The following is a 14,532-nucleotide window of genomic DNA, read 5'->3' on the forward strand; positions in this document are numbered from 1 at the left end:
AGTATGTGGCTATTTAATTAAAATTAAATAAAATTTAAGATTCAGTTCCTCAGTCACATTAGCCACATTTCAAGTGTTCAATATCTACATGGGAGTGGTGGCTACTGCACTGGACAGTGCAAGTATGAGCACTTGCCACTGCAGGGGTCTGGAACACAAACCGCCTGTAATTTTGCATACGCTTTTTTTTTTTTCTTTTTCTGGGAAGAAGAGCCATAGTGTTTATCAGCTTCACAAATCAAATGATTTGAAGATCAGGCAATCAAGTCCAATTTTGTTAACTGTTATTACAGCTCACAAATCCTTCCTGACGTGCCCCCTGTACAGCTCCAGCCTCGTTTCCCACCATTGCCCTGTACAGTGTACTTCGTTCTAGTCGTTTGTAGCTGTCTCAGTTCCCTGAGTGGGCCACAGTCGCTCTTGTGGTTTCACTTTTACTTCTGCTTGGAACACTTGCCTCATCCCACCCCATCCCTCCCCCTTTTTCACCTCCTCTCTCTTCAATTCCACGTCCCCCTCCGTCTGGGTTATTCCAAGTTGTTTCCTGGGATTTACTCCAGCGGTCATGGTTATCTAGTAGCTGCCATGATGACGACTTAGTAAATGTTGGTGAGCTATGGCTCCCTAGCCCAGCATTTCACAAGCGCAGTCCTCTTTCTGGTTCCTCTGAGTGCTTAGTTGCCAGTGGCCCCATGAGTTAGCCAGAAGTGCCACCTAGTGGCAAATGCACAAGATGGCAATCACTTCCAAAAGGAGCATTTCACTAATGGAAAAAACTTGGCAAAGGGCACAGGCCTTTCTCCCCACAACTGCACATAGTAGTGAGAATCTACTGTGGCTCTTGCCTATGCAGGTAATTTCATATTTTCTACCTCATTCAAAACTCCCACCAGGTCTAGAAGTAGATACCATCATTTCCATCTTACAGATGTGGAGTCTGAAATTCAGAGAGGCTTCCTTAAAAGCCCATTCCGCAGGATTGGGAGAAATCGAAGAGGGAGAGTAGGTCATGACGAGTCCTTTTTGTTCCCTCAGAGTGGGAACTTCTCACTTAGAAAGCTGGTGGGCAGGATCCTGTTCACGAGGTGGTTAAAGATGATCCTTGTCAGTGATGAGGACACTAAGGAAGATAATTTGTTAAGAGGCTCTAAAGAGGCAAGAGGTCCCCTGTCATTGTGCAGTCAGCTCACTATTGAAGAGGAGTGAGGAAGAGTCCCAAGTTGTGGAAGAATAAGACGGTGTTTCTCACGGTGGGTTTACAGCGCAACAGCTGGAGGTGGTGAGGTCACTGTCCCGGAGCGCGTGGCATGAGCTGCGTAACGGGAAGCTAGAGAAGGAGAGTCCCCATAACAGATGAGACGCCAGGATGATTTGCTCATGAGGAACTTGGGAGAGGAATGGTAGAACACAGGTGGAGAAGTCCCACAAGAGGGTGTTGAATCTGAGAGGGTCACAGAAGTAGCACAATGTGGTGGACAAAATTCAGAAAGGCTGACAACCTACATTCCACTTTTGGCCATGCCTCTAACTGTGTGACCTCCAGCAAGTGACCTGGAACCACTGAGCCTTTTGCCGGACATTTAGATATTGCTTTATTATTTTTTTTGGTAACAGCTTTATTGATATATAATTCACACAGCATATATTTCACCCATGTAAAGTGTAAAATCCACAACTCAGTGGATTTAGTATATTCACAGAATCATGTGACCACTGACACAATCAATTTTAGAACATTTTCATCACCCCAGAGAGAAAACTGTACCTTTAGCTTTAACTCCACAATCTCCCCTTCGTCCCCAGCCTATGCAACCACTAATCTCCTTTCTGTTTGTATACATTTCCCTATTATGGTCATTTCATGTAAAGGAAATCAAACTATGATATTTTGTAACTGGCTTCTTTCATTTAGCACAGTTTTCAAAGTTCACCCATGTTGCAGCATATATCAGTACTTCATTCCTATATTGCCAAATAATATTTCATTGTATTCATACTACATTTTACTTATCCATTCATCAGCTGATGGACATTTGGGCTGTTTTCCACTTTTTGGCTAGGATGAATGATGAGGCTATAAACATTTGTGCACAAGTTTTTGTGTGGACATGTTTTCATTTCCCTTGAGTATATGCCTAGGAGTGGAATTGCTAGGTCATAGGGTAACTCTGTGTTTAACTTTTTGAGGGACTGCTGACTGTTTGCCAAAGAAGCTGCCGCATTTTATAGTCTCACCAACAGTGTATGAGGGCCTGAGAAATCTTTTAAAACTGCAGATCTGTTCATAAGAGTGCCAGTGAGGTATCGAAACTACTTCTATGTAGCTCTATTCCCTTTCCCCCTTTTCTGCTATTATTGTCATGCATATTTCATCTACATGTTAAAACCCATTACTTTATTGAATTTAATGTCTCTTAAAGAAACCAAGAGAAGAACAAGTATATATTTGTAGCATTAGTTATGTTAACCTTCTTATTTACCTTTCCTGGTTGTCTTGATTTGTTCCTGTGAATTCAGGGTACCATCTGGTGTCATTTCCTTACTCCAGGACAGCTTCGCTCCCATCCACTTCCTTTGTGCTGTTACTGGCAAATATGATGTAGGCCCCAAAATACAATTGTACACATTTTATTTTATACAGTTGTTCCACAAATCAGTTAAGAAAAAAGATGAAATGTGCATTTACACTTTCATAATTACATAATTCCCTTTACTCTGCTGGTGGCCTGCACCTCCTGGGAAGATACCATAGCCCTCAGCTAGGAGCTGGGGGAAGAGGGAGCCCTGTGTCATTGGCTGCGCCCTCCCAGAGTTGCCATCACTCTGAGCTGAGAGGGAGAAAGACATGGGTGGTGGTTCAGATGCCACAGATTCTGCTGTACTTACCAATTTTTAGATTTTCTTGTGTGTTTCCTCATTTAGCTGTATACCCTTAGGACAGTTTCCAGAGACTTTAAATGGTTGCTTTGTTTGTAATTTTCAGCAGTTAGAGTTGTTTCACTGGGGAATTGGTCTGCAGAGCTCCTCCTGCTGCCATTCCGGAAGTCAGTATGGCTTCTTTACAAAGTGCTTTCACATATAAAGTTTAATTTTGTTCCTCAAAATTTTATGAACAGAACGGAAAGGATTTCTAGCCCTAAAGATGAAGGTCAGAGATATTAGGTAACTTGTCTAAAGTTATATGGCTTGTCGGAGCCATGTATTCACTCTTTCAGGAAGGGCTTATTGCCTACTCTGTGCTAAGCATTAGATTAAAAATGTTGAACAATTTACTATCTAGACAGGAGACAAAACAGGCAATTACAGCACAAGGTTAGGTGCTAGAATGAGATAAAATGTATGCTGCTTTAGGAAAACTGTAAGGCTTGATAAGAATTTGAATCTAAGCATTTTGATTCCTAATTCTATTTTTCTTGTAAATAGAAAGGATGAGTTTGCTCAAAAGCAAGTAGCACTATATAGTCGTTAAGGCGGCAGACTGAAGCCACATTGCCAGATGGTTTCAACTTTAGTCCAGTTATTGCCTTGTTACCGTTACCACACCAGGTCCATTTTTGCCCACGGCCCAGAAAGCCAAACACCTAGACAACGAGATTGCAGCAGAAAGGGTTTATTAATCACAAGGCAGCCAAGTGAGGAGATGGGAGAATGAATCTCAAATCCACTTCCCTGAAAATAGGGACTCAGGGATATTTATGGGGTAGCGGGAAAGGTGGTCTGAAATGATTGGAGGTGAGGAGGGATGAGGTGATTGATGATCTGTGCAAGCGTGGTCAGGCTTCATGCCTCTTCACAGGACGCGTGTTCACAGAATGGCAGCGTTAGCATGCCCCGAGGGTGGAGTTTTAACCTCTTGATGTCAAAAGGTCACTTATCGGACATGTCTGCATGGGCCCAGTTGATGGGTTGGTGGTCTCAACTGGCCTGAAGTGGACAATGGGTTCCAATTCCTGAAAAAATAGCTCAAACACCCATTACCATGGTAACTCCAGCTCCAGGGAGATGTTACCTATAGGAACCTACTGGGAGTCAGATAGCATATTGCCTAAACAGCACAATTAACGATGGGCAAGTTTATCATGCAGATTTAAGTCCTCCTTCCATTCTGTTTAAGTTTCTAGGTAAGGCCATCCCTCCCTTCTTCCTGGTACAGGGAAGAAGATACCTTTACAAATGGAGATTTCCTTTACAAATGTAAATGTCTCTTACAAAGGGTAACCAGAACTAAGACTGAGTTTAGCAATGACCCTCCCGGATACCCGGAGCTATCTATGGTGACGGCCTGTTCTGGGGGCAGGCCTCCCATCCCAAACTTTTTTGGTCAGTTAGTAGGGGTGGAGGCCAAAGTGTCTTTCAGGCAGAGACATATTTTGAGGTGGGCAATTCCAATCTCCCATGGTTACTAGCTGCTTAACCATCAATGGCTAAGTGTTTGCTGGTTTCATTACCCTCAGTAAATCACTTAATCTCTCTGTGCTTCAGTTTCCTCATTTGTAAAATGGTGCTAATATTACCTACCCTACCCTTTAAAAGATTAAAGATTTTGTGTAATAATGCTTAGAACTGTACCTAGTATACAGCTTGTACATTATATATGTGATTGCTAAATAAATTTTATTAGTAAGAGGATGGAGTTAATACTGAACTCCCCCAGCGGTATGCTTGTCAGTTTCCTCTAAAATGATGAAACGCTTGCAAAAGCTTTAATTGACTTTTCAGAATACAATGCTTATTTTATCAGCAAAACTGTTTCATTTACACTGACCACTGCGAGATTTACTGAGACTTACGGTAAATTAAAAAGAACAATTTCAGGGCCGGCCCGTGGTTAAGTGTGCGCGCTCCGCTGCTGGCGGCCCGGGTTGGGATCCGGGCGCGCACCGACACACCGCTTCTCCGGCCATGCTGAGGCCGCGTGCCACATGCAGCAACTAGAAGCATGTGCAGCTATGACATACAACTATCTACTGCGGCTTTGGGGGGAAAAAATAAATAAATAAAATCTTTAAAAAGAACAATTCCATTTCAGTAAATGATGCAAACGTGTATAGTCTTCCAGGTTATTTGTACATTGCCATAGGGTAATTTTTAGAATGTGATTTATACTACAGTATATACATTGAATTAATGCAATATAAAACACCTCTAACATCATGTTTTAATTTTCTTTTGAAGGGGAAGAATCACTGTCTAAATCCTGTTTAAGATTCTAATAAGAATCAATTAAGTTTATATTCAATTCTTAGGTTTCTACAAGGTAACTACTGAAACATTTATGTTATACCTCTGAAATAGTTATTGTACTATTCTCAATCAGTCTTGTTCAAAGTTCTGGAAAATCAGTAACTATTAAAGCATCAAATGCTCATGCCCTTAGTAGTGCTAAATAATCTCCCAAGGCAGGAAAATAAACTGAAATGTGGCTCAAATCATAGCTCTAAGCTCAACAGGACACAGCCAGCTATTTGCAAGTCTTCCAACCTCACCTCTACCTGCAAAGTTACATACTTTTCTGGGAAATTATTCTATTTGGGGTATTAAGTGCCTCTTTAAACATAGCCTACATTTTAAAATTTAGAATTTTTACATTTCCTTTCCTTTAGAACCATACTCTTGCAACAACAACAAAAAAACAGTAGTCCCCCCTTATCCATGGGGGTATGTTCCAAGACCCCCAGTGTATGCCTGAAACTGTGGGGAGTACTGAACCCTATGAATAACATACCTGTAATAGTTTAATTTATAAACTAGGCACAATAAGAGATTAACAGTAATAATAAAATAGAACTATAAAAATATAATGTAATAAGTTATGTGAATGTGGTCTGTCAAAATATCTTATTGTACTGTACTCACCCTTCTTCTTGTGATGTGAGATGACACAGTGCCTAGGTGATGAGATGGAATGAGGTGAGTGACCTAGGCATTGTGACCGAGCATCAGGCTATTACTGACCTTCCAAGGGTAAGTCAGGAGGATCACTGAGCCATGGCCACTTTGATTTTTTTTATTTATTTATTTTTCCCCCAAAGCCCCAGCAGACAGTTGTATGTCATAGCTGCACATCCTTCCAGTTGCCGTACGTGGGACACGGTCTCAGCATGGCCAGAGAAGCGGTACATCGGTACGTGCCCGGGATCCGAACCCGGGCCGCCAGCAGCGGAGCACGCGAACCTAACTGCTAAGCCACAGAGTCACTTTGATAGCTGGATGTCAGGAGCAGATGATATCTATTGACCTGCCGTAACTGAAACTGCAGAAAGCAAAACTGCAGATAAGGGAAGACTACCGCACTGCAAACTTATTTTATGGAAAGTATCAACATCTTATTATTACTAATATATGCATTTGATGCCAAAGAAATGAAGGTAATTTGACAAACTCAGAATTTTTGCAAGTACAAGAAATTTCCATTTTATTGTACAGTTTCATATCATACTAGTTGAAATGCATTTCTCTGTAACAACTCCAACATAGCTCCTTTGGAATTATTTCAGTCATCCTTAACATGTGACTTTACCAAAGATTTTGAATCTAAACAAACATAAAATTTCAAATTATTAACTTTTAAGTGAATGGGATAAGAAATAAAGTCATCAGATGATGGTTGGGGCTGTCAATTTCCAACAAGACACTCTGTAGAAACATTTCTTCTGATACAGCAGTTATAAATTAGAACCTTCAAAAAATAAGGGCAGAACGGAAGTACAATAAAAGAAGCTTCAGCAGCTTAACCTCCCATGTTCCTAAGCCTCTGACACAAGGCAAAGCATCTTTCCTGCGAATTAAGTGGGTTTCCAGTATTTCCATGCAGTTGAGCTTTCACTGACAGATGCTCAAGACATATCATTAATATACATTAATATATATATACCCCATCTTGGCTCTGGCTGCATTAATTATGCCTGAAGAGTTTAATACCCATCCAAGTCCAAAGGTGGAAGAATACATAAACTGGTATGGTAATGGGCAAGAGCAGACTGTAAAAGCACAGGCTGGTGGTACTAGTGCAGCCCTGTGGGAAGTTTTCTTCCACAGAGGCCGAGTAGAACAGTCCTGCTAAAGAGACCAGGGGAACAAGGACAGTCAGTGTAGGAAGAGACAGAAACATTCTTCTCCCCCACTTATTACCCGTACCAGCCACCCTGACTTTTTAAAAGGTGGAGGGTATTTAGTTGGCGTGTGTGTGGTGGTGTTTTTAATTATGATCTAGTGCTGCTCCATTTCTTCTTGATTCTTATTTCGATGTGTCATCCTAGCTGCCTGTGGTATCATATTAGGAATCCCATCAATAATTGGATAGGCTATTCCCAACTCTTCATTAATCAATTCATTTGTTGATGCTTCATATCTGAGGGGGAAAAAGAAAAACAAAACACATTGTGGAAAACAAAATGCTTGGAAGAGCTTGATATTCAATAAACAATACCATTTATCCAATTCTTGACACACACTCAATTCGAGAAAAGCAAAATTAAACTACTTTTAATTCTAAAAGCGGTAACAGCCAATTGAACCGTTTCTCTTAGAAAATGAACCTCTAATTGTTGCCATTTTAGTCAGTTCCTCTCATATTTTTTTCACTTTATTCTCAAACTAAGCCTTAATTTTTTCTTTTTTTTTTCAATACCAGTCAGAAAAGATCTCCCCTTTTCATCCAAATATTCCTTCATTACTCTGGTCAACCTCAAAACCACCTAAGTCAATTTCCTACTTGGAACAGACACTACAGAAAACTTCAACATCCTTGTTTGCTTAATACAGCAACCTAACTGATCCATCAGAAGGAAACCACTGAAAAAGCAACATACACTAAATAGAAGTCTGAGAAAGATGAGAGGGCAGAAATGAGGCAACTTTGGAAAGCAGCGTGCCTGCACGGAGTTAGTCACACAATTAGCTAAAAGGGGGATCAAATGGCAATTTCAAGGTTTAAGAGAACTGAATGAGTAATATGTTCATTACGGGAAAAATCTAGAAAGAGAAATGCAAAAAGATGAAAATAAAAATTACTAGCAATCTACCACCCCAGGATAAAGACTGATAACATTTTGGTGTTTAGTACATTCAATCTGCAATACTAGTGTTGTCAACGTCCAGTTTCAGTAGCCGGAAAGTGCAGAGCTGTCTATCCCAGGACTCTAGGTTAAAGGTTAAGGGGCGTGTACAAAACCAGCCGGTCCAGAACTAAAAGCCAAAGGGCAGCACACAGCTTACACGCTTAAGAGCGTCAGGCATTTTCACAAGAATCTGGAGGCTAATACAATATTTTTCATCGTCTTGGCTTAAAAATCTGGTGAGGCCGCACGGCGTAGTGGTTAAGTTGGGGTGCTCCGCCTCAGCACCCCGGTTTGTGGGTTCAGATCCGGGCGCAAACGGACACCACTCATCAGCCACGCTTTGGCAGCGACCCACATACTTAAAAAAAGTAGAGGAAGAGTGGCAAGGATGTTAGCGCAGGGCTAACCTTCCTCAAGGAAAAAACGAGACAGCTTGGCAACAGCTGTTAGGTAACGGCTAATCTTGCTCATCAATCAATCAATCAATCAATCAATAATAAATCTGAAGGTCTTGGATTAGCCCTGAATTCCGATCGCTCATAAACCTGGCCGCACATCTGAATCACTTAGGGTCTTGGTAAGAAAGTACCTACTTGCTCGGGCCCCGCCCCCAGACCCGCCCACTCGGCCGGCCCGGGGTGGTGCCCGGGAATCGTCATTTCAGAAAAGGTCGCCCTGCGGTTCTAAAGGGCAGCCAGTGGCGGACCTAGGAAGCTCCAACACCCCCCCCCCCCCCCGCCACCACCACCACCACCGCGGGTCGCAGCCTGACTCGGGAGGCGGGGGCTCGGTTCCGCCCGGCCCGGGCCGCCTTCCCGCCGCGGGGGAGGTGCGTGGCAGCGGCCGGCCCGCGTCCAGAAGATGGCCGCGGGAACAGCCGCACCGGCCTGAAGGCTGCCCACGGGCGGCGGCGCGCGGCGCCCTGGCCCGCCCCGGAAGGCCGCGGAGAGGAGCCGCGGGCAGCGAGCCCCACCTGAGCGGCTTCTTGGAGAGCGGGCACACCAAGAACTCCAGCAGCGCCGGGTCGAAGCCGCGGGCCGGCTCCTCCGTCCCCTCCGTCCTCTCGCTCTTGTCAGCCGACTGCCGCGCCCCGGACGCGCGCAGGCACCGACGGACCACTGCGGACGGCGGCGCGCGCGTCCCCCGCAGCGCTGAGGCGAGCCGGCCGCACAAGGCCCTCAGCATGGTCTGGCTGCCCGCGCTTCTCCGCGCCCCGCCGCGCCTTCGGCCTGCCCCCGCCGCTCTCGCGGATCCTCGCGCGGCCCGCCCCGCTGGCCAGGCCGCGCCCCTCGGTGCTCGGGAAACGCAGCCCCCGACCGCGCGGGGCCTAGCGCTTTGGTTCCGAGGGCGCTCCTGACCCGCGTGGTTCTCCTCTCGCGGGGGGTCTCTAGGTCCCAGCGGTCTGCAGCCCGAGGCCTCGGGTGGCTGTCCCACCGCGTTTACAAGTTACAAACAAAACCAATGCTTAAGTCGGGGTGTCTTGAGTTTTCTCCGGGGCCTATCACAGGGGTGCCAGTAAGCCAGTGGCCGGACCTCAAAGTCACACAAGGGTTAGACTTGGAGCGACGTAGTTATCTCCAAAATGAGGTTTCAAACACACCGTCATTTTGGGTGTGTTAAAAGCATTGATTTGTTTTATGTAAATCTTTACTATACCACACTTCCTGTACCCTTGTTTGGCTTTTTTTTTTTTTTTTAAATAAATGTAAGGGGGCCAGCCCCCGGGGCTTACGCGCTCCGCTGCTGGCGGCCGGAGAGCGCTGGCGGCCTGGGTTGGGACCTTGGGCGCGCACCCACGCACCGCTTCTCCAGCCATGCTGAGGCTGCGTCCCACATACAGCGACTAGAAGGATGTGCAACTATGACATGCAACTATCTACTGGGGCTTTGGGGAGAAAAAGGGAAAAAAAAAAAAGAAAAGGAGGAGGATTGGCAATAGATGTTGGCCCAGGGCTAGTCTTCCTTAAGCAAAAAGAGGAGGATTGGCATGGATGTTGGCTCAGGGCTGATCTTCCTCACAAAAAAAAAAAAAAAAAAGTAAGAACCTGAAAAGAATGGCTTAGGTCTCTTAACCTCCAAGATGTCCAGATTCTTACCCTGTGGGACTTATTGTGAGTTCAGTTGCATAAAAAAAGCACAACTAATTTACTTCTATAAATGAGCTTGGAGATAGCAAGGAGTCTAAATAACTGTGTAATCAGGCAGATGTCTGTTAGTTTAATAGGTGATCCATTCACTGGATTTTTCGCCCCTTGTTTGCCTCTGACTCTCCAAGCAAGTGATTCCGGTTTGATCTCTTATCATGTAGTAGATAAGGGCTTGGGCTGTAGGGCCTGCCTGACCGCTGGGTTCCAGGTCCATAGTTTACTAGCTGTAGAAGTCCAGCAAATGACTTAACTACCCAGTTTCCTTATCTGTATAATAAGATTAATAATTGTACCTACCTCGTGAAAGCCCATTGTGGGGATCAAAATGTGATAATGCATATGCAAAGAGCTTTTAGAAAAGTGCCTGGGACAAATTAATGTTCAATTAATATTATCTACTGTTTTTTTTATTTCCTCTATTCTTCCCAGTTCAATGTACTAGAAGGTTCTTTGTTAGTCATCATTTTTTTCCCCTTTGTTTCACTGAATATTGACTTGAAACTTTTTTGCGTCATTGGGTTTTATCATTTCACACTTTGAGCTCCTGGGAGGTAGGGATGGAAGTGAGGGATATACAGATACAAATATAGGATTATATTTTCAAATTTCTCTTCCACTCAGCAATGTGAAAATAAATTGAGAAATTTTTGTATTGTTTGTTCACTTTATTAAAAAAGAATCCAGGGCCACCCCTGGTGGGCTAGTGGTTGAGTTCCATGTGCTCTGCTTGGGAGGCCCAGGTTCATTTCTGGGCACAGACTTACACTACTTCTCCACCAGTGGCCATGTTGTGACAGTGGCTCACATACAAAATAGAGGAAGATTGGCAACAGATGTTAGCTCAAGGTGAATCTTCCTCAGCAAAAAAAAAAGAAAAAAAAATCCACTACATTATTTGCTGCTCTTTCTTCACTAATGCCCGAAAGATTTCAGCATAGGGCTGTGTCAGAGATATAGCCTCAAGACGGACTATTGTAAAGTTCCTATGTTACCTTCACTTATTTCCTACCAGAGCAGTGAAGGAATTAATTTTTCAGTTGTAGTTAGTTGATACTTTGGGCCGTAGGGAGGGAGTGATCTACAGGAAAGGTATGCTTCAGTGAGGTGTGGGGAGGCAGAGCTTGACTTCTGCCAGCACTGAGTGGGCCCAGGCCAGGCTGGGCAGGCCTAAGGCCTTGGCCCCTGTGGGATAGGCACAGGCACTCATGCTTAAGCACAGCTTCATTAGCCTCTGCTCACCTCACCTGGCTGACAGATCGCTCTCAACTGGGTTTTCTAACCAGTTATAAATTCATTAGTTTCAGTTTGCCTCTACATGGAAGGTTTGAAGCAGATCAGTTTACTTTAATTTATATTAGTATTAGGGGGAAATGGAGAGTAACAGCAAAGTATTGAAAACATCTTCAAATTTATAACACCAAAAATCAGCAACCAATATTTAAGGAACGTCTGAGTGTGTGCTGTATTAGTCCAAACCATGTAAATATTAAGTTGCAAAATGTCAAAGCAAAATATCTCTAAACAACCCTCAGTAATTCAGGAATATAACTCGTTTCTGCATGTAGTATACTAAGCTGAATGTAGGTGATAGTATAGAATTGTGAAATCATTAGTCCTTTCTTACTACTGGCATGACTGTGATCTTTCCCATCACAGTGCCCTGTGCACACATGTAATAACATGCTGGGCTCTGGGCTCAGGTACTGAATAGTTGTGTGACTTTGGGGAAGTTACTTAAACTCTCTGCCTCTATCTTCTCATCTGTAAAATAGTATAATAATAGTACCTACCTTATTAGAGTTGTTGAAAGGATTAAATAAAATTATATAAGTAAAGCAGTTAGCATAGGGGCTGGCATAGACCTCACATTTAAAGAATGTTCGCAGCAAAATTACTTATTGTGGTGAAAATGCCGATGAAAAAGGAAAGTGTAATATACCACTGGGCACCTTAATTTTAACTGACGTAGAATTTTTATAGTTTTCAATGTGGATAATATTGAAACACAACTCTTGGGCTATCCTAAACATTGAGGTAGAAATCTCCAGGCAAAGAAAAGGCTAGAATATATATTTTAATAAAGTCCCATAAATACCAAATTTGGGGACATTGAAATTTGGGAATCTTTGATCCAGAGAGAGAAGTCAAAATCAATTTTCCACTAGATGGCATCATCCAATATTTGAACTAACATTTATTCCTGCTTGTACTTTTCTTTCTGTGATTACAAAGATTTGCTTTTATTTTGCCAGTTTTTTCCTTAATTTGATGACATCTATTTTAGGAACAAAAATCACAAAATTTTATTAATAAGTTGCAATTGTAATGAGTTCTTTAAAATCAAGGGTCCAATAGACAAATGGACAAAAAGTGTGAAAAAAATTCACAAAAGAGAAAATGCAGTTGATCAATAAACACATAAAAAAATTCATCCTCAATAGTAAAGTAATGCAAGTTTCAAACATCAAATAAGTTTCCATTTCTCACCTATAAAAATAGTAAATATTTTTAAAACATAATTCTTAATATTGGTCATTCATTTATTAATTTATTGAATGCCCAGTATGTGGCAGGCACTGTCTGGATTAGTCAGGGTTCTCCAGAGAAACAGAATTAATCAGATGTATATATAGGAAGGGGTTTAATATGAAGAATTGGCTCACATGATTATGGAGACTAAGAAGTTCCACGATCTACCGTCTGAAAGCTGGAGACCCAGGGAAGCCAGTGTGGTATAAATCCAATCTGAGTCCGAAGGCCTGAGGACCCGCTGAGTGGATGGGGTAAATCCCAGTCCAGGGCAGGAGAAGACAGACGTCTGAGCTCAAGCAGCCAGGTGGAAAGCAAAGGGGTGAATTCCTCCTCCCTCATCCTTTTTGTTCTATCCAGGCCCTCAACAGATTGGATGATGCCCACCTGCACTGGGGAGAGCAATCTGCTTTACTAAATCCACTGATTCAAGTGCTAATCTCATCCAGAATCACTCTCACCCAGAAATAATGTGTAACCTGGGCACCCTTTATCCCAGTCAAGTTGACACAAAAAATTAACCATCACACTGTCTTAGAGGCTGGAGCTATCCTTTGGATGCACCGTTAGACAGTGTTAAAAATCAAAACTCATCACAAGAACACAGAAAATGATTATTAAATATAATAGTGAAAAACAGCAGGACAAAGTTTTATGCACGAGTACAATTATTTTTTAAACCAAGAACCTAGGAATAGAAAAAAATGAATAAAAACCAAAATGTTGGTTGTTGTTGGGTGGTTGAAATATTGCTAAATTGTTCTTTAACTGTTTCTTTCCTTAAATTTTTTCTTTAATGAAGTAGTTTTAAAATAGAAATATTACCAGTTAATATTTAAGGTTAATAATTGATAAAGGTGTATGTTATTTCAAAACTATTGATTCAATTCAATTAGTATTTATTGAGCACTTCCTATATTCTCAGTATTGTATTAGGAGGTAAAAAGGAGGGATATAAAGGCATAAAAGATATGATCCTGATTTTCAAGAAGTTTATAATCTTAAATGGAGTAAACAACATGGGATAAAGTTAACTAAAAACCCTGGTTTATATATGATGCGTTCTTTTGTGTATTCATTCAACATTTGTCGAATTTATACTGTACATTGGGTGCACAAAGGAGGGAGTGAGACCTGCGCTGATGGAAGGCTTGGGGGTATCAGTAAAATATGGGTCATGTGGCACCATCAAATTACTTAGGTCTCAGGAGACACCCATTTTATCCCCTTTTATAATCTTTTTTAATCCATGAAAATGAAATTTTAATTTTGCAAATAGGATATAGAAGCTTGCTGGCAGAGATGTGTATGATGAACCATCAATACTATATAGCAGCTCAGAGAAGAATGATTAATATGGAGTTGAGTGAATATTGAAGGGCTGCATGTTAATATACATTTTAAAGGGCTTCTGTATATGACTGTCAGATTTCAAAACTGATTACAAAAGTGGCCGAGTATGATCTTCAGCTTAAAAGTTCAACATAATTAGGATATGAACATATGAATAAAGGAATAGTATTTCTTAAAGAGACTTATAACCACTATTTTGTTCTTTAAAATATTCTATTCATATGTATTTTGAAATACTTCAAAACTAAGAAAAGAGGTCACTAAAACTATAAATATATCAGAGAGGAAATGTCCAGATAATCAACTCCCCATGACATTAATTCATCTATTTAAAATAAAGGAAATCGAAAAAAAATGGCAGGAAGTTCTTTCCAACTCAGCTTTAAATGGGGATAGTGTTAGGACCCACCTGTGCCAGCCACTTTGGCTCTCTCAACCTCCAT

The 14,532-nt window shown here is 42.1% G+C and overlaps 2 protein-coding genes across 2 annotated transcripts; both read right to left on the reverse strand.

Annotated features, from left to right (window-relative positions):
• Positions 1-6,388: 6,388 nt before the first annotated feature.
• PIGY (phosphatidylinositol glycan anchor biosynthesis class Y) lies at positions 6,389-7,126 on the reverse strand. The gene has a single exon (XM_058547489.1). It carries the CDS (start codon positions 7,109-7,111, stop codon positions 6,896-6,898), a length of 216 nt encoding a protein of 71 aa, XP_058403472.1. The 5' UTR covers positions 7,112-7,126; the 3' UTR covers positions 6,389-6,895.
• Positions 7,127-7,198: 72 nt separating this feature from the next.
• On the reverse strand, positions 7,199-9,284 carry PYURF (PIGY upstream open reading frame). The gene is made up of 2 exons (XM_058547488.1): positions 9,034-9,284; positions 7,199-7,351 (listed from the first exon to the last, which is right to left on the reverse strand). Exons 1-2 carry the CDS (start codon positions 9,243-9,245, stop codon positions 7,210-7,212), a joined length of 354 nt encoding a protein of 117 aa, XP_058403471.1. The 5' UTR covers positions 9,246-9,284; the 3' UTR covers positions 7,199-7,209.
• Between the last annotated feature and the right edge of the window lie 5,248 nt (positions 9,285-14,532).

The sequence above is a fragment of the Diceros bicornis genome, chromosome 8 (genome assembly GCF_020826845.1).
Source record: "Diceros bicornis minor isolate mBicDic1 chromosome 8, mDicBic1.mat.cur, whole genome shotgun sequence".
Taxonomy (NCBI): Eukaryota; Metazoa; Chordata; class Mammalia; order Perissodactyla; family Rhinocerotidae; genus Diceros; species Diceros bicornis.

Excerpts from the sequence above, each read along its gene's own strand:
- PIGY (XM_058547489.1), bottom strand. The coding sequence starts at position 7,111 with ATGTTTCTGTCTCTTCCTACACTGACTGTCCTTGTTCCCCTGGTCTCT.
- PYURF (XM_058547488.1), bottom strand. The coding sequence starts at position 9,245 with ATGCTGAGGGCCTTGTGCGGCCGGCTCGCCTCAGCGCTGCGGGGGACG. Across the intron at positions 7,352-9,033 it reads CTCTCCAAGAAGCCGCTCAG|ATATGAAGCATCAACAAATG; the intron begins GTGGGGCTCGCT and ends TTTCCCCCTCAG.